Source organism: Chionomys nivalis, chromosome 23, assembly GCF_950005125.1.
Source record: "Chionomys nivalis chromosome 23, mChiNiv1.1, whole genome shotgun sequence".
NCBI lineage: Eukaryota > Metazoa > Chordata > Mammalia > Rodentia > Cricetidae > Chionomys > Chionomys nivalis.
Genome location: NC_080108.1, coordinates 17,936,853 through 17,960,620, shown reverse-complemented (window position 1 = coordinate 17,960,620; position 23,768 = coordinate 17,936,853). Strand labels below are relative to the sequence as shown.

At 46.3% G+C, this 23,768-nt stretch overlaps 1 protein-coding gene across 2 annotated transcripts in view; it reads left to right on the top strand.

Annotated features, from left to right (window-relative positions):
- Akap13 (A-kinase anchoring protein 13) overlaps positions 1–18,101 on the top strand; it is a 264,078-nt gene extending 245,977 nt beyond the window's left edge. For both annotated transcript variants that reach the window (XM_057755917.1, XM_057755918.1), the window contains 8 exons: positions 2,036–2,230; positions 5,861–6,022; positions 6,639–6,709; positions 7,378–7,422; positions 10,108–10,158; positions 10,948–11,397; positions 12,659–12,989; positions 14,180–18,101. In XM_057755917.1, the coding sequence (XP_057611900.1) occupies positions 2,036–2,230; positions 5,861–6,022; positions 6,639–6,709; positions 7,378–7,422; positions 10,108–10,158; positions 10,948–11,397; positions 12,659–12,989; positions 14,180–14,229 (1,355 nt within the window). In that variant the 3' untranslated portion in view covers positions 14,230–18,101. The remainder of the gene's footprint in view (positions 1–2,035; positions 2,231–5,860; positions 6,023–6,638; positions 6,710–7,377; positions 7,423–10,107; positions 10,159–10,947; positions 11,398–12,658; positions 12,990–14,179) is intronic.
- Positions 18,102–23,768: the final 5,667 nt, after the last annotated feature.

Genomic DNA, 23,768 nt, shown 5'->3' with positions numbered 1-23,768 from the left:
GAATTCGCCACACTTTATAGTCATGTCTAAGGTTAAAATGAGGAAGATATTCTCCAGTTAGTCTCATCTACTCTTTGCAGTCCCTGGCCTTCTCTCTTACTGTGTTCACGGATGAACTGTGAGATGGCTCAGGGAAGGGGGCTCACTGTGCTTGCAGCACTGCTCAGTGAGTGCCCACTGCTCCATGTAGTCTTGTCTGCCTCCCATAGTGCAGATGACAAACGTGAATCCCTCAAAGGCCAACATCCCAGGGCCGTGTGTGTGTGTGTGTGTGTGTGTGCGTGTGCGCACGCGCGCGTTTAAGGACTGAGCCAGGGTTCCTTATCCCTGTCTTGTCTTATTTTAATTTCTGTTTGCTGTGAGACAAGATCTTGCTCTGTAATCCTGGCTGGCCTTGAAGTCTGGATCCTCCTGCCTCAGCTCTAGAGTGCTGGGACTACACTTCCTCTCATTAGACACTGGAGCTTGAGAGTCTTATCGTATTCACTATATGCTAGTTGAATTTTCTGAAAACTGCTTTGGGTAGAAATAAGATCAGGAGTTAAGTGAATAAATACAGTGCCTGTAGAGCTTAGTCCTGAAACTAGGAAGTGACGCGGTTCTGTTCCACTGAGGATGGGAGGAGAAAATATGACTGAGTTAACACCCGCATTATATCAAACTTATATAGGAACTTATTAGCCTGTGGTTAGGATGACAGGGATAAAAGCTTCCTCAACAAGAATATAAGGGCTTCAAGATAAGGAGGAAGGCTGTGGATGCTGTCTTCTGGGCATGGTCGCTAAGGTCGCAACTTCACAGCAGCTATGGCTGCCTGCAGTGGGTCCATCAAGAGTCAATCGGGGAGAAAGGGCAGTATATACAGCCTTAAGTTCCCATTGAGTTCTCATTCGGCTCCAGTGGACAGTTCCAAACCCATGGTCACACAAATGAACCTCGTTAAACTTAGTGCATCTCAAAACAGCCATGAATGTAGGAAAACTACTTGGAATTGAATGCTAAGGGTAGGAAAGAAGTTAGGGTAAAAGAATACACCTCATACATGTATGATGTTGTCAAAGAACAAACTTTAAAAAACAAATTAAAAGCCGGGCGGTGGTGGCGCACCCTTTAACCCCCAGCACTCGGGAGGCAAAGGCAGGCAGATCTCTGAGAGTTCCAGGACAGGCTCCAAAGCTACAGAGAAACCCTGTCTCAAAAAACCAACTCAAGCAAACAAACAAGAAATAAATTAATAAAACTAGTCAGCTGAATGTGGTGATGGGACAAAAGGAGAGGAAAAATCTGCCCGTTTTCCAAGCTGGGTAGCCTGGCAGATAAAGACTGCCGTCTAAGGAAGAAACCATAAACTAAAGGTAAATGGGCTGGAAAAGACTGGTTTCTGACATCCTCTTGTTGAAAGTCACTTGATAGTTGACTCTGGGGTCTGATGTTCAGGAAAGTAGGCTTGGGGGTGTTTGCCGGGGATCATCAGCAGACAAGAGGCAGCTGACCGTGCACGGGAGCTCCAGGAGCAGAGTGTAGAAGGCATAGAGAGCAGGCCAGCTAGCTGTGCCATTCCCCTGCAGGGGAGTCATTATCCATACAGGAAAGACCTAAATAGACTCTTAACTCTTTAGATTCTGTAATTAAGGCAGCTGCAGGAAGGTGGCGCCACCAGAGTGTGGTGAATTGAGAAATGGACAGGAAAGGAGCAGAAACAAAGCTCAGAGCCGGGCGGTGGTGGCGCACGCCTTTAATCCCAGCACTCGGGAGGCAGAGGCAGGCGGATCTCTGTGAGTTCAAGACCAGCCTGGTCTACAAGAGCTAGTTCCAGGACAGGCTCCAAAACCACAGAGAAACCCTGTCTCGAAAAACCAAAAAAAAAAAAAAAAAAGCTCAGACTAGTTATGTCAGAAATGCTGGTGCTCGCAGGAAAGAACCCTTCTTCTGTCGTGGGCCTTTCCATAACCACCACTAGGTGGTGCTCACCTCTCAGTCATCTTGTGTTCCCTGGCTCCAGACAAGTCAGGTGGTTTCTCCTTTTGTCCTGCAGAACAACTTCAACAGAAGGACCAGCAGATCCTCCTCTTGCTGGAAGAGAAGGAGATGATTTTCCGGGACATGACTGAATGCAGCACTCCCTTGCCTGAGGATTGCTCCCCAACGCACAGCCCAAGAGTCCTCTTCCGCTCCAACACAGAGGAGGCTCTCAAAGGAGGACCGCTGATGAAAAGTGCAATAAGTGAAGGTAATTTACACACAGCATTGCTGTCTCTGTTTTGTCCTGGAGAGATGTGCACACTAATGTCCCCTACCAGTGTCTGCTGTTGCTATCAAACTCCAGTATAAAAAGCTTCCCAATATCGCTGTAGTTAGATTGTCAACTAAACATCCCTTACAGTCACTACCCAAGCTAAGAAATAAACATGGCAGACACCCTAAAAGCCTTTGCATGTCCCCATCACCCTTAACTTTCTCCTAGCAGAAGCAGCTGCCTTAACTTGTATCAATAATCACTTAAGTACTTTCCCCTTTTTTATTTTTAAAGTTACATTAGTGTGTCTGCTGTGCACATGCATGTGTGTGGGTATACACAGCCCATGATATGCATATGAAGGTTTATGAAGGTAAGAGGACAACTTGGGGCATTAGGTCTCAGAGAACAAACTCAAGATCATCAGGTATGGCTCCCGCATACCTACTGAGCCATCCTGCAAGCCCGCCATCCCCATCCTTGCCATGCAGTTAATCTTTGGGTTAGCTGAGCTTTTTGAACCACTGGTTGGATTTTTCCGTATAGCCTCTGTTCTCTAGGTCTGTCAGTCACAGCTGGTTTCAGAAGCTGAATTTCTCAGACGTGGTGTATTTCATAAGATGTGTTCCTGTGGTGTTGAGTTCAGATCAGGAGTTAGTTCTTTTTCTGTGACATAGGGACAGTGGGATAGAAGGGTGAATCCTGCAGGGGAGGGGCTCTTCCTTTTGGCGCCAGTCTTCAGTGAACTGGTCTGTCTGGCTCCTCCGGTAGGACTTGCACTATTTTGCACGCGTTGTTATGAGGCTGCAGCTGTAGCTCAGAGGTAGAGCTCTGCATGCGTGAGGGGCCTTGTGTTCAGTACCCAGCTCCAAAATTAGCTGCTTATGGATTCATGAATTTAAACATAGTTGATGGGTTCTAGGTCGCCGAGCAGTTCTCAACCTCATATAAAGCACAGTGCCCCCCACCTGACCCTAGTATTCTTGTGGCTTCTGTCTGTGGCATGGTCACAGTACAGAGCTTGCTTGTGGAGTTAAGCTTTTCTTGATTGTTTGCTATTCCATTCATTCCTTCGAGGATTCTGGTGAAAAGTATTTTAAGATCATTATTTAGGACCTGGGAATTATTGTCATTGCTTTGAGATTTTTAGTCATTATTCTTTTGTCCTTTTCCGTGGACCGAGCTAGAGAGGGGCTTCAATAATGTAAATTCACTTGAATGTAGCTAAGCAAATTATGGGTTACAGGTTGCCTATATATATATATATATATATATATATATATATATATATATACACACACACACACACACACACACAGGATATATATATAATCACTTAGACATGTCTGTGTCTTTTCCACGTAGGGATATTCCTTCTCTGGGATACGTTATGGAATTAGGATATTCTCTACTGAGTCAGTGAGTAAAGGCACGTGCTGCAAAGCCTGATGACCTGAGTTTGATTCCTAGAAGCCATATAATTAAAGAACCAACTCCCGCAAGTTATCCTCTGGCCCCCCTCCCACATGCATGGGCCACCCTCCACACAAGTGTGTGCGCGCGCGCACACACACACAGAATGTTTTTAATTAAAATACATTAAAAAGAATATTCTATATTAATGTCTTATTTCTGCTTTAACACTGGTACTTGTATAAGAATAATACTGCTATTCCTGCCAGCACAGTTCCACATACAAGGCCGTATCCCAGTCTCCATTCCTTCTTTTTTTTTTTTAAATTTTATTTATTATGTATACAATATTCTGTCTGTGTGTATGTCTGCAGGCCAGAGGAGGGCACCAGACCTCATTACAGATGGTTGTGAGCCACCATGTGGTTGCTGGGAACTGAACTCAGGACCTTTGGAAGAGCAGGCAATGCTCTTAACCACTGAGCCATGTCTCCAGCCCCTCCATTTCTTCTTAAGAACTATCTGCGTGCTTCGTCTGGAGCCGTTCATTCGCACTCTGCTCCTCGCCTGGCCTGTAGTCTTGGTTCTTTAAACACATGCTTGTAGAGCCCCGTCCTCGTGTCAGTGTCCTCAAAGCCATCAACATGGTATTTCGGTCTTCTTTATTGATTCCTGATCTTTCTGCTTGACGGTTTCTTTGGATATGAAGTCTTCGGCTCATATTTTCTTATCTGAGTTTGTTAATTGTTCTCATGTTGCATCATTTCCCACCATTCTTAGAGGGTAGTAAACACATGATCTCTCCATATAAGTCACGTGTTCCTTGCTTAGGAGCCCAAGGGTTGTTTTTTAACACCAAATATTTTTACAAAGTATACTATATGGTTGGTTGTTATGGGGTCACTGTCTTGGTTGGTTGTTGTGGGGTCACTGTCTAACATGGTTACAAATATTTTCAATTTCAGGAAAATGTTCTTGAATTGCAATTCTTTGCATTTCCTCTGTTCTCTGACTTTGGTTTTCTTCCTCAACCATGCGCCTTCCTTGCCTAGAGTCATTATTTGCCACTTTTAATGATCCTCTGCTTACTAAGCCATCTTCTGTGGGGTACACATAAGCAAGCTCTTATGTGTTAGTTCCGTTTGACTTTCTGTGACTATTTTTCCTGCCTGTTCTGAGTTTCACTTGTTCTACTTTTCTAGTTTTTTAAGCTAAGGCCCTGTTATGGAGACCACCCTGCCCTCCACCTGCATATGTGGCCTGGGTCTGCCGAGCTGAGATAGCAGAGGTGCTACTGCATCAACCTTGTTTTCTCTAATCTTGACTTAAATTCTTCTGTGTTTTGCATTGTTTCCTCGGTGTGTTTATCTTATTTGTTTAATGGAAACACTTTCTGCTGTGCTCCAGTCTATAGAAAGTTACATTCTTGTTTAGCACCTCTTTTCTTTATATGACATTTGACTTCAGTATTTTTTAGTTGTTCGTTTTTTTCCATGAAATTTTTCTTTTAAATATTGTTTTTTTGCCGGGCTTTGTGGCAGACTCCTTCAGTCCCAGCACTCAGGAGGCAAATCTCTGAGTTCAATAACATTAATCTACCCTTTCTCCGCCCCCCCCCCAAAAAAAAAGCTAAGGGGAAAAAATTGACTCAAGCACCTTTTTTAATTATATTTTTTTCTATTGTTTTTATGCCTTATTAAAATGTTGGTGTTTGTTAAGAGATATTTTTTTCTTTCTGCCTCTTATCCTGTCTGGACCTTCTGTCTCACTCACCCCTGTTGCTCTCCTTTTCTTCTTTCCTCTCACGTCAATGTCTTCCCCACAGACCCTGCCCTGAGGAAGGTCTCAAGTTAGCAGTTACTTAGATTAGAAGATCCAGACGCTTAGGCTGCTCTGGCCCCTGGCTCCTACTCGTTTTACTTGCTGTTCTCACACTGGCTCACATTTCCAGAGACCTTTCCACTGCTTTGGCTTTACTTCTAAAACCCATACTCCTCCCAGTCAACTACTCTGCCTTCCTGTTCGCCTGCGGATTTTTCAGGCCCACAGATAGAAGCGTGGAATTCGTCTCTACATTTCCAGTAGAGCCCCTAGGGCTCTATTCTTTGGGATGTTCTGATCCAGTCTGTACATACCACATGTTGCCATGACATTTTTTCCTTTTAATGAAAGATAGACACCCACATGGGTGCTTTGTTTGCTTCGCTGCAGTGGAGATCCTCCAGGGTTTGGTGAGTGGAAGTCTTGGCGGCACACCTGGACAGTCCATCAGCTGCCCTGTTGAGCAGGAAGTCATGACTGGCCCCGTTGCCTTGCCCCGGAGAGCAGAGACCTTTGGAGGATTTGACTGTCATCAGATGAATGCTTCCAAAGGTGATCCATCTATTATCCTTTTGCAGCACACAGTCTCCTCTGTCCCTTCAGTAAATGTCTTCAGAAGGGTCTCAGACACTCAGGAATTCCTGTGAGAACCATGTTCATTATTCCTCAACTGAACTAGCGATGGCCAGAGGTCTTGAGCATCTCTAATGTGAAAAGTTGATATCCACACTGCTCCATAGTTCAGAACTTTCTGACATGTCACACTGCAAAATCCACACTTGGGAAGTTGCACTGAGAACACAAAGATGCTCCAAACATTGTATACCATTATCTCCAGGCTGTGTGCAAGTGTCTGTGACACATTCAATAGACAAGAGTCTCAACTGCCAGTCATCTTATTATTACACATATCCAAAAATCTGAAGTTCACACTCTTCTGGTTCCAAGCATCAAATAAGGGGTACTAAGCTGTGTTTGGTGATTGTTTGGTTTGGTTCTGTTTGGATTTTGTTTTCTTACTCTCCGTTGGCGAAGCTGTGACTAGTGGCCGAGTGCCACCAAGTGGCTCCCTGGCCTCTTTTTTTTATTTTTTGGTATTAATAGGATTCAGAACTATTAATACCCCTAAGCTTTCTATATTGTTTTCATTTGTTTGTGCTTTGTTTAGGAGGTGAGAAAGAAGAGGGTGATGATGGCCAGGATCTTAGGAGAACAGAATCAGACAGTGGTCTGAAAAAGGTAAGATTTCCTAGAAAAGCACTCTTTTTTTTTTTTTTTTATTTATTTATTATGTATGCAATATTCTGTCTGTGTGTATGCCTGCAGACCAGAAGAGGGCAGCAGACCTCGTTACAGATGGTTGTGAGCCACCATGTGGTTGCTGGGAATTGAACTCATGACCTTTGGAAGAGCAGGCAATGCTCATAACCACTGAGCCATCTCTCCAGCCCTAGAAAAGCACTCTTATATGTGAACCTCCTTGGACTTCATCACCCTTTTGAAAGTATTTTTCCTTGATCTGGCTCAGGAATCAGCTTGCCACTTGTAATGTAATTTCATTTTCTAGGGAAAGCACACTCTTAGAGCAAACCATACAGTTGAGAGGCCCATGTTGTTGTTGCTATGGGCCCCCTGGCTTCAAGTGTCCTCTTTATACACCCTGTTCTGCTGTGCCCTCGCAGGACCAGTTTTACTAAACAGCCTATTTGATGCCCCGTGACATCATGATCCTGTTCTACAGGGTTTTTTAGTTAAAAAACAGTTCAACTTTTTGTCATGCCCTCCAGGGAGATGCTATGGTAGAAAAAGTGGAAATCCAGAAGTACATGTAACTTAGAAATGCATTGAGTATAATCTCTACATCAAGAGTTTCATTTTTAAATGCATTTTTTGTTGTTATTTTATAGGGTGGAAATGCTAATCTGGTATTTATGCTTAAAAGAAACAGTGAGGTAAGGATTCCATGAACTATCTAGAATATTTATTGAGTTTAGAATATCTTTGTTTAACTGTTACAAGTCTCTTTTGTCTTTAATGTTTTATAACTAAGAAGAACAGCTGTGCATTCCCTTCAGTGAGTGTTATATACTATGAATGAAGACCCCCCTCTCTCTCTTTTCCTCCCTCCCTCCCTCCCTCCCTCCCTCTTGCTTGCTTTTGAGACAGGGTTTCTCTGTGTAGTCCTGGCCGTCCTTGAACTGGCTTTGTAGACCAAACTGACCTTGAATTCACAGAAATCCAGGTGCCTGTCTCCTGAGTTCTGGGGTTTAAGGCAAGAGCTACCACAACTGTATAACTCTGTCTGTACAAGAACTGGGGAGCCCCCTTAGTGCCTTCAGCCTGGGCCGGCTGGCTAGAATTTATAGCAGCTTCTCCAGTAGAGTAAAGGATCCCAGTGGCCACTAGTCTATAGAGTATGGGAGTTAAATTCTCCTTAGTAATTTCTTATTCTTACTGAGTTTGCCTCTTTGAACACTTCCTTTCCTACAAGGGAGCCTGATAGGGAATTAGACCCTGGGAATAGGCTTTGGTTGCTCCCTGGAGCACTGCTGTCACTGAGCCCCACCTCTGAGGCCTGTTGGAATCAGTTTCAGGGTCACTGCTGTCTCCTAGACAAGTGCTCATGCTGAGCCTTGCTTTTGTATGTCCTTCACACTTGAAACTATGCTTTTTAAGCTGTTTCTCAAGGCTGTTTCTTACATTTCATTCTTCCTTGTTGTGTTTATTATCTTAAACCCCTGGGAGTTTTGTTTTGAAATTTTAAACTACTTCCTCCCCCCCCATTCCCCCTCAAAAAATCCACAGGATGTTGTTTTCTGTTTGTTGGCAGAGGAGGTTGCTGAGGGACTTACCCTGATCTAACCAGGACCTGGGCCCTGTAGGCTGCTGTCTCTTGAAATGAGCTCTCAGCTGATTTCTTCCATTTGGCAAGGTTCCCTGTACTTAGTGAGGAAGTCTGTGGGAAATAATGTTCCTGGCCTTCACACTGTGCAGCTGTGCAGTCCGCAGGCTTCTGTGCCTTCTGTAAAGATTCAGTGTGAGCAATAAGAAAGAATTGTCAGAACTAAGCTTGGTTTAAGTATTATAAAAAGAAAAACGTAAAGACTAGTAACATAAATCATCTAAACTAAAGTATAACCCGTCACTGAAGAGTAATGACTGTTAGGTGTCTGTGTCTGCCCCTTTCTCATCCATCTCATGGTCATGTGTGCGACCTTCCAGAGATCTCTCAATGCATCAGAGGCATTTTCCCCTGACTCAGGAGCACAGTCTGTGCTCAGTAAGTGCATGTTAGCTATGTCTGTCAGGTCTAGAGCTGGATCTTTCTGGTGGTTAATCCCTCTTCCACTCTTTTGCACATCACACTTATTACATGGCTCTTTGTGTAGCCAGGTGTGCACATCTTTTACTTTCACCAGCACTGAGCACTACCATGTTTAAGTTGACATTTTGTTGGTTTGATAATTTCAAACCGCATTTCTTAGTTTGTGCGTGTATGCTCTGTGGATTGAACCGGAGCCTCAACCATTGAGCTGTGCTTCTACTCCGAATGCTTTTTAGTATTTCATATAATTAACTATTTGTATTTCTGTCCTGTTTCTCAACTAGGATATCACGATATCCCTTATTTCCTCCTCTGCTTTCTTCTAATTCTTTCCTGACTTTTTCTTTCATCTTTCTTTTTCTATTTTATGTGTTTGGGTACTTTGCCTCCTTGTATGTCTGTGAATATATGCAGTACCTGTAGAGGCCAGAATAGGTCAGATACTGGAGTGACACGATTAGAAGCTGCCATGTGGTGCTTGGAATCAAACCCAGTATTCTTACCCACTGAAGCCATCTCTCTAGCCCTTATACTTGTAATTTAAGTGGGACATATTGTATTTTTGTTCAGTGTGTGTATGAACCAAAGGTATTTTTGGTTTTTCGAGACAGGGTTTCTCTGTAGCTTTGGTGCCTGTCCTGGAACTAGCTCTTGTAGACCAGGCTTGGCCTCGAACTTACAGAGATCCGCCTGCCTCCGCCTGCCTCTGCCTCCCGAGTGCTGGGATTAAAGGCGTGCGCCACCACCGCCCGGCCCAAAGGTTTTTTTTTTTTTTAAATATTTTTTTATTATGTATACAGCATTCTGCCTGCATGTATGCCTGTAGGCCAGAAGAGGGCACCAGATCTCATTACAGATGGTTGTGAGCTACCATGTGGTTGCTGGGAATTGAACTCAGGACCTTTGGAAGAACAGGCAATGCTCTTAACCTCTGAGCCATCTCTCCAGCCCCCGGGGTATCCTTTTTTAACTTTGAAGTATATACTATTTTTATGTCAACCAATTTAAAAAGTGGAAGCTTTGTGTCTCACCTTTTAATAGAGTATGCACATGTGCACACTCACATATCTTTAACCTTTTAATAGAGTATGCACATGTGCACACTCACATATCTTTAACCTTTTAATAGATGCATGCACACGTGCACACTCACATATCTTTAGCCTTGGCTGCTTGCACTTAATTACTCTCTCAGGTTTTCCATTTTACAAGATTTCATTAAAGTGTAATGTCTTGTATTCTGAAGACGTTGTAGCCATGTGGTATTTCTTACAGTGAGAAAAGCTGACATGAATGTTCATTCCCTTGCTAGCAGGTGGTCCAGAGCATCGTTCACCTCCACGAACTCCTCAGCATGCTGCAGGTAATGTGCCGTCTTTATCTGGGTGCTTACTTGCTTGTTTAGGGAACATAGCACAGATATGTTGTTGACCTCGGTCTTTAGGATTTATAAGTTACTTGTTGGGAAATAAGCCCCAAGATTAGCTTCTGGTTAAGAAAATGAAGACATCATGTGTGCCTTCCAAGACCACAGTCGGAGAGGAGCTGGTTGACTCTAGGGGCCTTCCACAGAGGCTGTCTAACTCAGAAAACCTTCCCTTAGCTCTCTCTGCTGTTTCATACAGTGGCTCTCTTAGACTCTCTGGTGCTTCTCCCTCCATCTGGCCCCTTCCTTTCATGAAGAGTTTACCTGTCTCCTGCCTACCTTCTCCCTCCTGCACCGTAGACACACTGCTCCCACCCCAAAGTACCACCAGGAATTCCAGAAAATGGATGACCACGGCTAGTGAGGTGGTTCAGCAGGTAAACATGCCTGCCTTGACAACCTGAGTTCAGTCATCAAGACCTACACTGTAGGACAGAACTGATTCCCACAGGTTATCCCTGACCTTCACAGGCTCTCTTTGACACACACATGCATGCACACACAAAATATATGGAAATTATTTTTTAATTTAAAGAGAAACTAGATAAGCAGGCATGTCAGATATTGAATCCCCATATCTTTGACAATTTGCCCCGGAGCAACCCTTTAGACAGGAGGCGGGGAGTCATTCTGTCCCAGTACCCTAGTGTGGGGTCAGGGGAGGATCCTTGCAGGTGGCCCTTCTCCTGGGCCTGAGTTGCATGACTGTTCTCTGTGCCATGACAGGGAGTTGTGCTACAACAAGATAGCTACATCGAGGACCAGAAGCTGGTGCTGACCGAGAAGGTACTCACAAGGAGTGCGTCCCGCCCCAGCTCTCTCATTGAGCAGGAGAAACAGAGGAGCCTGGAGAAGCAGCGCCAGGACCTCGCCAACCTGCAGAAGCAGCAGGCACAGCACCTGGAGGAAAAGCGCCGACGTGAGCGTGAGTGGGAGGCCCGGGAGCAGGAACTGAGAGACCGGGAGGCCAAGGTGGCAGAACGGGAAGAGGCTGTCCGCCGTAGGCAGCAGGACCTGGAGAGGGACCGCGAAGACCTCCAGCAGAAGAAGGGCACTTACCAGTGTGATCTGGAGAGACTACGGGCTGCCCAGAAACAGCTGGAAAGAGAACAGGAACAACTGAAGCGGGATGCAGAGCGGCTCAGCCAGAGGCAGATGGATCAAGACTTCTGCCAGGTACCTAAAACCTGTGCCAGGCCAGTAGACAGGGAGGAAGGGGCATCCTACCATGAAGACCAGGCAAGGCAGCAACTGAGGGTGATGTTAGGAGCCTCGGTAAGAGACCAGAGGAGAGATTCATGTTATACAGCAGCTAAACAAGGGGAGGACGTGAGTCTCACTCAAGGAGATTGAAGAGGATGGCAGACACTTGAGATTGTAGCATAGAGAAGTCAGTGGTTCCATCAAGCTAGCAAGCACTTTTCCCAGCCACCAGCCTAGGCCAGAGTCACTTCAGCATGTCTGAGAGAGTAGCAATTAGCCCTTGTCTTGTCGAGCACATGGTAAATCAGGCATGTGTCCCCACAAATAGGAAACATACCAAGATAGAGGAGCCCTTAGGTCCTATGTGCCTGTGCTCAGGAGACAGCAAAGATTAGCTCTACTACAAGATAAAGAACCTGCTGGGAGGATCAGCAGTGGTCAGTGACAGAGGAAAGAGCCCAGCAAGTGATAGAAAGTGGTCCTCTCTTGTCTGGGCAGGGATATTCAGACACCTACGCTCCATATAAAGCCTGATTTGGTTCGATGCTCTTCTTTCTCTGTAGCTGCTGCTTGTTCAGGAAGGCTTTCTGTCAGTCAGCATGCTAAGTGTGATGCTACTGTGATGAGATAATCTGTGATTGCCCTGGAACATGAACTCTGGAGGCAGATAGATAGTTTGGTAGTGTGTACATCTCCCTGTCTTTTAAAACTCTTGTCATATTGCAGTTGACCTTGGGCCATGAAAGGAGACTGAAGTGATGTCTTGGGCAGTACTGCCTTTTCAGAAGAGCTTCTCAAGTACATAGCAGGGAGCGGCCAGTGGCCCTGTTGCATTTTCTAGCAGAAGGGTAGATCCACTCATATTCCAATAAAATCAGCAGAATTTTGACAGGGAGGGCTGGTTCCCAGGCAGCAGAGAACACAGATGGGTTGATGCTCTTCTGTTAGCACTCTAGCTTGGCCAGGTCCATAATCTCTTGCCCCGAAATAATGGCTGCACTCTTGTGTGAATCGGTCTTTAAATGAGTAGCTATCCCGTTTCTTCAGGGAGTGGGAGTTCTTTTTACTTTGCCTCCTCAAAGATAAGGATGACATCGGTATTGGATGTAATGGTTTTAACATGCTTATAGATAGATAGGACTTGGGAAGGAGCAGTTCCATGAAGCCCTGTTTAGAGTAAGTTCTTTAGAGTGTGGCTACCACAATACTCATGGCTTCTCTTGAACATATGCAGGTTTCGAATAAACATGGCAGGCTGATGCGAGTCCCGTCCTTCTTGCCCAATCCGGAGGAGTCCTCCTTGCCATCTGCACCTTCCATAACCAAGTCGGGGTCATTGGACTCAGAACTTTCAGTGTCTCCTAAAAGGAACAGCATCTCTCGGACGCACAAAGATAAGGGGCCTTTTCATATACTGAGTTCAACGAGTCAGACAAAAGTACCAGAGGGGCAAAGCCAGGCCCCATCTAGCACCTCCACTTCCACCCGCCTTTTTGGGTTAGCTAAGCCAAAAGAAAAGAAGGAGAAGAAAAAGAAGAGCAAAGGAAGCCGCTCTCAGCCTGGTGGTGAGTTGTCCACACTACGCTGTCTCACTGTGGCCATGGAGTCTGCATTCTACAAGAGAGAGTAGTGACAGGCTGGTATGGGGGTCAGTTCAGATGTACAAAAGCCAAGACGCCCACTGCCCACCAAGCCCACTTGTTAAGAATACTTGTTGCATGCCGGGGAGTTGTGGCGCACGCCTTTAATCCCAGCACTTGAGAGGCAGAGGCAGGCAGATTTCTGTGAGTTCGAGATCAGCCTGGTCTACAAGAGCTAGTTCCAGGACAGGCTCCAAAGCTACAGAGAAACCCTGTTTTGGAAAACCAAAAAAAGAAAAAAGAAAAAAGAAAAGAATACTTGCAGGAGCTGACCTGAACCCTCAGAGGTGGAGGCAGAGGAAGGAGAGCTCTGGAGCTCACCCACAAGTTAGTGTAGTCACATTAGTGAGCTCCAGGTTCAGAGAGACCTAGTCTCCAAATTAATAATCAATGATAAAATAATAATTATAATAAGCCATTTATAAACATATAATATAAAATAATAAGGTATTTGTGTACAAGAGACATGAAAAGAATGCTCGTGCAAGGGCTGGAGAGGTGGCTCTGAGTTTGGAGTCACTGCCCTTGCAGAAAGCTCAGCTGCAGCTCCCCACACCCACATAGCAGCTCACAACCACTTGTAACTCCAGTTTGAGGGGCTTTGATACCCTCTTCTGGCCCCTGTGGGCTGAACTATGTGTGAACCTGTTGCACATGCACACATGCAGGAAAACATGCCTGATCTTTTTCAGAAAGAATGCTCATGCAATGAGCATCCAGGACCTTGTGTTCTGGGTCCTGTACATGTGGATTGCAGGTTTCATTTCTCGAGCCTTCCCCTAGTTGGAGTTTTTCTGGCTCTCACTATCCTGCTAGGCACTTGTTCTTGTAACCAATACAGCAGCAAGATTGGGTGCTGACCTCCTAGATGCCTCAGACAGGTCACAGCACTTTCCCTGGGAGGAGTGCTGACCAGAACCTCTGCCGTAGTCCACATTTCCCTGAATGCTTTGCTGGGTTTGCCTTCAGTTAAGACTGAGCTTCCGTTTACACACATGAACACTAGTACTCTGTGGAAGTTAATCAGCCCAGTCACCTGTCACAACACAGAAACTTGACGGGGTCGAAGTGACGTCAGAGGGGCCATGTTTTCACTCTTGATTTCATGGTTGCAGATGGTCCTGCTTCGGAAGTATCAGCAGAGGGTGAAGAGATCTTCTGTTGACCCATTTCGTCTGCCAGGGCAGCCACCTGATACGGCGGCAGCTCTCCTGCTGCCCTTGTGTGCAAGTCTCCTACACTGGACGCCCACTGCCCCTCAGCGTCCAGTCCTTCTGAGCTGTCCCAGGTCCTGGACAAGAAAGAGCAACACCTGTGTGTCAGGGTGGGGAAGGATACGCAGACTCCACTTGGGCCATGATCCGTGACTGCCCAGGACTTGGGTGGGCCTGGCCTTACTCAGGGTATTACGTTGAACATAGTGACCCTAGATATAGGTGATAGTTTGAGACGTGTCAGGGTTCCCTAGAGACTCAAAGGGGTTTTCCAAATGAGGTCTGACACCCTGCCTTGTATGTGAGGAGATGCAACCAGAATCAAAGAGCAGATAGTGCAGACTTCATCTATGGGCAATGACCACCTCCGTGTGCGTGTGGAATGCACCAGCTGTGCACACAGCCATTCTTACACATCAGGGTAGCTTAGGCCAAGAGCAAGCACCTGACTGACCAGGTGGCATGCGGACGCACAGTATTTCACCCTGTGGGCCTCTGAGATCGGGTCCCTTGAAATGGCCCCTGTGCACACACCACCCCTCTTTGTATGTATTCCTCATTTTATTTTAGGAAGAACAAAATGTTTGGGAACCCAGTTAGAGGTCTGCTGTGTACGAAAAGCACACAGTCTGCACCATATTCTAGATCTCCAGATTCTAGGCTGAGCTAACTGTCTTGCTCATATTCAAATCAGGAAGATACATACTGTTGTCCTCGGTGCCTGTCTAAATGCTCTGGGCACAGAGGAAGGAGAGAGGACTCTGCAGCACTGTCCCCAGGATGACACTTTCTAGTTGTTGCTGGACTCCCTGTGGGAAAGCATGCACCCTGGTGGTGCTCCCAGCCACCTGCCTGGGACTACATTGTCCCCCGGGCCTCTCCATGCCTGCTCTAGAATTACTGGCTGAAACATAGGTTCAGGTGCAGGAGTTAAGTCTGTCTGGTGCTTTTGCCAGTACAGACAGGGGAATGGCCCTGAAGCATGGCTGCGTGTACTCTCCAGTCACAAGGCCTCCTCATACGGTTTTCAGATGCAGTTTGCTTGGTTGTGCTCCTATCCTTGAAGCTGTCAGACGCCGCCTGTCTCTCTTCTCCCGCTCCCCCTCCATGTGTTGATGCATGCTTGAGGCTCTCACCAGCTCGTGTGTGCAGCACAGTTCATTGGTAATGGACCTTGGAGGCTCATGTACCTGCCCTCAGGGTGCCCATGAGGGCCGTGCTGAGGTCTCTGGTTCACATGTGGCCTTCAGTTCCTGGTTTTGCCCTCAAGCACAGGGCTTTGAACATAGTTGTGCAGAAACAAACCTGTAACTCGGTGCTTGTTGATGACCTGCAAGCTGGACTTGCAGGTACGGATATTTATCTTTCAGTTTACTTGAAAGAGTTCTGGTTTAAATTTTTTTAGCCTAAATTTGTTTTATTTATTTTGTGTTTGTGTTTTATTTTATTTTGAAAGTGAACAGTACTGGCCCAGCAGTTTGAACCATCTTTTCAGTACAGAGAATGAAGTGTCAGTCCAAGTGCATGAAGGTCCCCAGGGAAACTGGAGGGTTGAGATGGGCGCTGTACCCTCCCCTCCCATGCCCATTTTTTCATAAGGAATGTGTTCATCCTTTGGAGATTTTAAAAGTTGCCCGTCGGTTCCCTTTGCCTCTTTTTGATGAAGCCAGTTTGGCTCTTTAAAGCCTGGTTTTTGTTGTTGTTGGGTGGTTTTGTTTTTTCCCTACTAAAGCTATGATATACTTCCCTCAAGAACCTCAACAGCAAGAAGTTAGTTGCTTCCTTCTCCAAGTCCAGAGCCTGCCATGCCTCAGATCCACCACAGGGTTTGGGTGGCCGTGCGTCTGAATGCCCTGTCAGAGAGGCTGTACCCTTCTACAGCAGAGCCTGTCTACTAGGAGGGAAGGACCTGATACTGCCTAGACTTGACGGAAAATCAAACGATCCCCTGCCCTCTTCCTGTGCAGAGGAAGACCAATAGCCGCCCTCCAGTCCCCCTGACTACCCGGTCAGCCACTGTACACCCCGGGGACTCATTCCTGCCCTCACGTGTCCTCTACGCCCATCCAGCTATGTTGTGTTCTGCTGGCTTTGGTTGTTTTTAAAAACCAATTTTACTTTACCCACACTCCCCAAAACAATGGTCAGTGAGAGTTGGGAGAAGTTCAGATCAAGAGAGAGTAATCCTCTGAGTTCCCCTAAGCTGCCCACCTTCCTCCAGGAAGAGAACCATTTGCCAAGAACTGTGTTACCTGCCTGCACCATCTGGCCCCCTCAGAAGTCTGTCGCACTTTGGGAATTGCCGCTTGTGCTCTTGCTTAGGACCCTGAAGACTGTTATAGCTGAGTCAAAGCCTTATGTGGGACTCTCAAAGAGAAGGGTAGTTTTCTAGGGACTGGGATTGTGTCCTGTCCTATTGCCCATATTAGGAAAGGATGTTTCTTCATCAAGCTAAAGAAATCACTGCTTTGGGGAATGGGTGTAAATTGCGCCCCCCCCCCCGCATTGTGGAATTTAGTGAACTTTCTAGAGGTTGTATCTTCTCTCAAAAATTAAAATCATCTCAGTAGTTGTCATCCCATCAGGGTGACGTGTGCACTTTAAATGGCCTCTCAGCTGGCTTCACCTGTGAGACAATCAGACCTACTTCCTGTTTCCTGGAAGTGGGAAGGCTAAAACAAAAGCGGCGCCAGCAAGCCCCACCCCCCACGAGAGTCTCTTGCAGGGAAAGGTACGAACTGGATCTTCTGGGGGCCACACCACTAACGCTACCTTTGCTAGGCCCTGTCTGCCCCACACTGGTTCTCTTCGCAGCCTCGTGTTAGTATGCACAGGCTTAGTACAAGGCTGAGACCTTGGCCCCTAGGTCAGAGCTTGCCCAGAGTCGCCCGTACAGGCCTTTAATCGGTGTCCTTCTGTCCCTGAGGCTCTCTTGCCGAGGCTTCCAGTATTTCGTAGGACCTAGTTGACTCCGACCTGTGCCCAGAGGACAGTCCTGGAGAGTGGGCTTCCATGCCTGCACACCTGAGCATGAGTGCCCTTGGGTGAAGCAGTGACCCTGGCCATCCCTGCAGAGACCAGGGCACAGTGTGTCTGGCTCCTTGCTTTCTTTCACGTAGCGTAACATTCCTAGTTAACCAGAGCTTTGGAGTCTGCTGCCTGCTGGCCAGGTTTAGATATGCAAAGTATTCTAATGCTGCCATGAAAAGGGGGAGGGGTGGCATCAGAGGCCTTTTCCTGCACTCACGGGATTTAATTTGTCAAGAGATTGGCAGGTCCTGGGTTACTTCTCCATCTCACAAAGGTGTAAGGTGGGTGGTCCCACTGCTTCCAGTGTGCCCTGCCTCAAAACCGTGCAGGCGCCACTGCCACAGACCCCAGAGGGCCTCTGCAGGAAGCACCAGACCCGTGCCTTAGACCCTCTAGCGTCAGCTGCCCCGCCTCGGCTGCCACCTGCTGGGATGGGCCTACCCAGCTGGTTAGTCTCCGGTCTCCTCCTGAGGCCTGGGCACTACAAAAGGTGGGCAAGATACACCTATACCTCTGTTCTTGTTAAGTCGTCTCCAAATGCTGTACGGACATTTCTGTTCTAAGCCCTATTAAATAAAAGTTGGGTTAAACCCAAGCGCTGTATAGTAATTTGTAATTATGTATAAAGTGAAACAGTTTTGAACTGTAAAGATTTTCAGTGTGTTTTCTGGAAATTTGCCACAACATACTGGCTTTGTATTTTATTTATCACCCTTTGTAGTTACTGGCTTCAGATTCTTGTAAAGTCCCCCTCAGACCTTTCAAAAACAATAAATTTCCTTTGAAATCTTGATCTCCGCTGTGACGTATTTGTAATGAAGGAGTATGCACCTTCCCCTCCCCCACTCTGCCCCCCAGCTGGAGCCATCTTCCCAGTAGAACGGTTTCTGTGCTGCCGATCAGGGTGCAAGGAGGAGAGGCCTTCGACGGCGAGCCAAGCCCGTAGCTGGCCCCAAACCCCCGGGTCACTGACCCATCTGGCCTGAGTCAAAGTCTAAACCACACTTCCATGGAATCAGTACAGTAAGGTTCAAGGGTCTATGTTTACACCCTCCATTTCAGTTGACTTCTGCAGGGCTCTCCTCCCAACCTCAGCTGCTGCCGCACTAAGGAGCAAGTCCTGTCCATTGCAAGGGTGTGCCAGGTAGGACCGCGGCTGATCCACACACACAGCTGGCTTCCTACTGCTGTGAGGCTCATCCAAGCAGATCAGCAAAAGGCCCTTCAGTCCCTGTGGACATTAAGGAACCATAGCCTTTGGTGGCACAGAAGCTACAGGCAAAGCTTGGGATCCCCGCTGTGCCCACCTCCTTCCCAACAACCAGCAATCGAGAAAAAAAAAAAAAAAACCTCTGCCAGGGTTCCACTCTGTCCAAGAACTTGGAAGTGCATACATTTTTTTAGCAGAGGCATTTGTAAACCTTAGCAATAGTTACCCCACTCCCCTCAAGTCACTGGGATACTGTCCCCTTTTCAATATATTCTGCCCTTGGCTGTCATTGTACTCCAGCCCCTCCCCCACTGAGCATCCAGCTTGGCTTATCTGTCCCACTCCAGTGGGTCAGGGCTCCCTCAGCCTGCAGAACAATGGTTCCCATGGAGCCCCTCATCTCCACTCCAGCTGGTTCTGTGCCTGAGACAGATTCTTGTCTGGGAATCAAGGCACACAAAGAAAAACAGGCACAAAGCACAGAGCCCCAAGAATCCTGCGTGGCTGTTCTGTGGGATGGTCCACCGCTGCTGACCCCTAAAGGAAGCCATTGTGCGTAGGACGTCAACCAGAGCACACACTGAAGTGTGAAAATGGCCATCACTGTTGGAAGGTCCCCATCCCAAGGGACTGTCCATGGCAAGGGTAGCCGGTTGTATCCTTTCTGTAGGGGACCTGCAGTGAAGACTGCCTCACACAGCCAGACAGCCCACAGTAGGGAAGAGACGTTAGGAAGCCCAAAGACTATCCTACAGATGAAAAGCAGGTTGGTGTGCCTGGTGTTAAGTTTTCCTTGACAGCAACAACAGAACTGACCCTAGTTCCAGTACCAGTAGTACAGCCGCTAGGGCCTGGAATCTATCTCTAGCATCTCTGTTCTGACACCCCGAGGGTGCCCGTGGTAAGTGGCAACAGGAAGGCACCTGGGAAGGTGTTATTATTTTTTATGTGGGGTGTTCGGGAAGGGGAGACGAGACACGCGGAGTTGGGGAAGGAGAGACGAGACACGCGGGGTCCCACGTGGGCGAACTTTAATGGGGACAACAGGTAAGGGACGGGGGTGTAGAGACGAAAGGAGAGAGGGGGAAAAAAGGGGCGGGTTAAGGTGTCCCCCCGTTTTTAAAGGGGAGCTCAGGTGTGTCTGGGAGAAAATGTCCTGCACACGCGTGGCTTTCCATTGTACCACTGGGATTCGTAGTCCACTGAGGCTGTATTTTCTGCGCATGCGTGGCCTTGTCTCCAAAAGAACAGCAGAAGGAGTGATGAGTGCTCCAGATTAGAGGAATGTGGGCCAGGCATGGCCTGCAGCCCCTCTCGGGGTGGTTGCCAGCTCCCCCCTTTGGCAGCCTCTGCTGTCCCTGCTCCCTGGGTTTGCCAGTTACATCTCCCTCTCGTCTCCATCACCTGCCTTCATGTGGTTATTACTCTACAACACTGCAGTCACCTGGAAGCCTGGGCTTCTCTTAGTGACTTCTGGGAACTATACCCAGTGGGGATCAGGGAGCTTCTTGGAACAACCGGCTGAGAGTTAGCCCTCCCCTTTGTCATCTGTGAGCCATCCTGAACTGCTTTAGGAATGTGCTCTTGACCAATTAGAAACAACTCTGTGACGCCCTTATCGTTTCAAGGTTCCGGTAGATAAGAGGTTTTTTTTGTTTGTTTTGTTTTGTTTTGTTTTTTTGGTTTTTCTTTTTTTTTTTAATATTTATTTATTTATTATGTATACAATATTCTGTCTGTGTATATGCCTGCAAGCCAGAAGAGGGCACCAGACCTCATTACAGATGGTTGTGAGCCACCATGTGGTTGCTGGGAATTGAACTCAGGACCTTTGGAAGAGCAGGCAATGCTCTTAACCATTGAGCCATCTCTCCAGCCCTTTTTTTTTGGTTTTTCGAGACAGGGTTTCTCTGTGGTTTTGGAGCCTGTCCTGGAACTAGCTCTTGTAGACCAGGCTGGTCTCGAACTCATAGAGATCCGCCTGCCTCTGCCTCCCGAGTGCTGGGATTAAAGGCGTGCACCACCACCGCCCGGCTATGTAGGGACATAGCCCCACCCATTGGGGGCGTAAGGGGGTAACTGGTTTTTTGGGATGATTGGTATTTATAAATTACTGTCTATAAAAAATTGTACTGGTACTGTTTCTTGTATATTGATATGTTAAATATTAAATATGAGTGTTCCTACCTCTATTTTTGTATGAGTATGCTTATAACTTTGTCCATATTGTATTGATACATCTACCATATTACATTGTACATTTCTACCTCTGATACTATGACATTGTTTACAGTTAAAGATCATTGTCTTCATATATTGCACAATTGTTTATTCTTTTAGTCTTCAAAGTTAGATAGGTATTAAAAATTATATGTTTGTCATATTTATTTTTAAGTTTATCAGGTCTTTTAGTTACATAGAGATTATATTTAGTATAAATAGTATGATCTTCAGCCTCTTCAAAAAGCTGTAAAAAATGGCCTTTAATCTAACCTAAAATTTCTATGCCAAAGAGACACAATTACTCCTGGCAACACCACTCTACTCCCGAGAAAACGTTGAACACCAAAGACACTCCACTGGGAGCTTGTCTTCTTGGCAGAACTGGCCTTTGGATTAAAAAAAGCCCATACCTCAACTTCTAACAAAGATACAAAATATCCCTAAGTGGATAAAACAGGATTGTCTTATCTTGCCAAGACAGGGTAGGATAGTCCTAAAAAAGTTCCTTGCCTTTAATAATGGTATGCCAGTTATGTTAGGCCTTAGCCAAAGTTGGTTGACTCAACATTGCAAACAAGACTTTGGGTGATTGCCCAGGTAGTCAGTTGTCTCTGTCAATTGTTGCACATTTTGGATATTTTTTGATTGTTAAGTAATATTTATTCCCTTCTCAGATCTTTGACGGAGTTAAAAATTATATAATTGTAGTTACTCTCTATGTTATTTAGACTCCTTGAGATAAAATGTTTAACAAAAGTTTTGTTCTCAATATTGTTTGTTATATTTATTATTTGTTATTATTGTATATAGTTGTATTTGGTTTGGTTCTATCTTATTTAGACAAAAGGGGGAGATGTAGGGACATAGCCCCACCCATTGGGGGCGTGTTCGCCTCGGGCTAATGTTTACAGATAAATCTGCCGGGCGTGAGCCCAGCAGCCCTTTTCTTTTGCTCCGCTTTTCCAGTACTCCGCGGGAACCTGTGGTCCTGTAAGTCTATTTCCTTATTAAAGCTGTATATATCTATATAATCTGTCTACATGCATTTGCACCACCACACGGCTAGATAAGAGTTTTTAGGGCAAAGAAGCGTGAAGTAGGACAGGATTGTTAGAATACAAACAGAACAATAACGAGTGTGTGAAGTAAAGAGTGTGACCTCAGAGTGTGTGTGTGTCTAAGGTTACTAAAAAGATCTTTTACACACACCCCTGCCGTGCACAATGCCTGTCTGCACTCTATGTGCTACTATTCAGTTCGCGAGTTTCAGGCAAGGGGCTGGAGGTTGAAACACACAAAGACTCAGAGAGACAGAGACACGGACCTCTAAGTCACTGGTAAGAAGCTTTTTATTCAAAAGCACCACGGAGGCTCATATACCCAACAGTCAAGTGGGCCAACAGGTGAAAACCTCATCCTCTGATCCTCAAGACCAAGGCAACACGTGCTCGTGAGGCAGAGCTGGTAAACAACTTTGACACAGCTTTCAGTAACTCAAGTCAGAAGGAAAGTAAAGATCAGGAATGTAGAGATCTGTGCTCAAAGTGCACCACAGTGCAATTTCTCAGTTACCTTATTTGCCACAGGGCCCATGTAGCTCAAGCTGATTTCTGTCTGTGATTATTAAAGATGTGTACCACCACACCTGGCTCTAATTTGGATTCCTAAAACCATAAAGCTGACACTTTTTTAAAAAGTCAGGATCTTACTTGTATCCCTGGCTGTTCTAGAACTTGATATAGACCAGGATTTCCTGGAACTCAGAGAGCTTTTGCTCCCTCTGCCCCACTCCCCCACACCCAGTAGCATTTATACTTCTGAGATTAGTGTACCCTACCACCATTTTGAGACGGCCTCACATAGCCCAGGCTTACCGTGAACTCCTGGTCCTCCTGCCTTTACTTCCTAAGAACAGGAATACAGGTGTGTGCCAGCATGTCTGCTTTGAACCAGGGCTTTCTGCATGCTAGCTATCAATGAGCAAATCTCGGCCCAAGGAATTGTCACTTTAAAGATCAGGACACAAGCTGCTTACCTTCTGTCATCCTAAAGTGCAGCAAGGGATTAGGGTCTGGGCCATCATGCCCCTCCGACTTCCTGTGGTCGTGTTCCTAGGAATTCTTGAGATGGGCACTGTGGCGCTTGCTTATAACCCTAGCACTCAAGAGGCCAGTGTTAATCCCGCCAGGTGACAGTAAGATTTTGGGCCAAATTGAATGAAGCTTTAATTAAATACCGACTGGGATGATGGACCCAGGTTGGGTCCATTTCTGGATTCCCAGAAAATGGTGATGGTCGTGAGTCACATTTTGCAGAGGCTTAAAAAGGCAACACCATATTTCCCATCAGGTCCAATCAGGCAGCACTTCCTGCCTGCATATCTATATCCAATGGGGGGGCAAGTGTCCATCCTAATGCATCTCCTGCTCACAAGTGATCAGGCTGGTGCAAGTCCAACAGTAGCTTGTTATCTTACATGAACAATAGCCTCGAGTATTTCAGGAAGTATCTGTCCCTGGGTAAATGGCTTCACAGGTTAGAGTTATTTTTATTTCATGGCTCTCTTGGACACAGTAATTAAAACTTTAAAAACTAAAAATGAAAACAAAAAAATCTTAGCTTATACTGTAGAAATGTACTTCGGAGCCCTTGAAACAGCTGCACCCAAAGGTATCTGGTGTCCCAGGAAGAAATTTTCTCCAAAAGGAAAAAGCAGCTTCTGGTTGATCCCGAAAGAACAGTGAAGTGGAGGTCTACTGACCACAGCAGAGTTCTGGAGCCCGGGCAATGCACGGGAGGGTAGAGCAAGGGGGACTTGTGAAGCCCTGCCAGGCCACTACCTGGGTGGGCAGGTGGGTGACTCCAGGAGTGTCACCACTTCCCTGGACCACAGCCAGGTCCACCACCTACTCTTGCCTTGTTTAGTCCTTTGGACCCTCAATTGGAATAACCAACGACACAGGTACCTTTTCCTGGTACCTCTCTGTAGGACCAATAGTAAGTTTTTAAAAAGTTAGTGGACTCAGT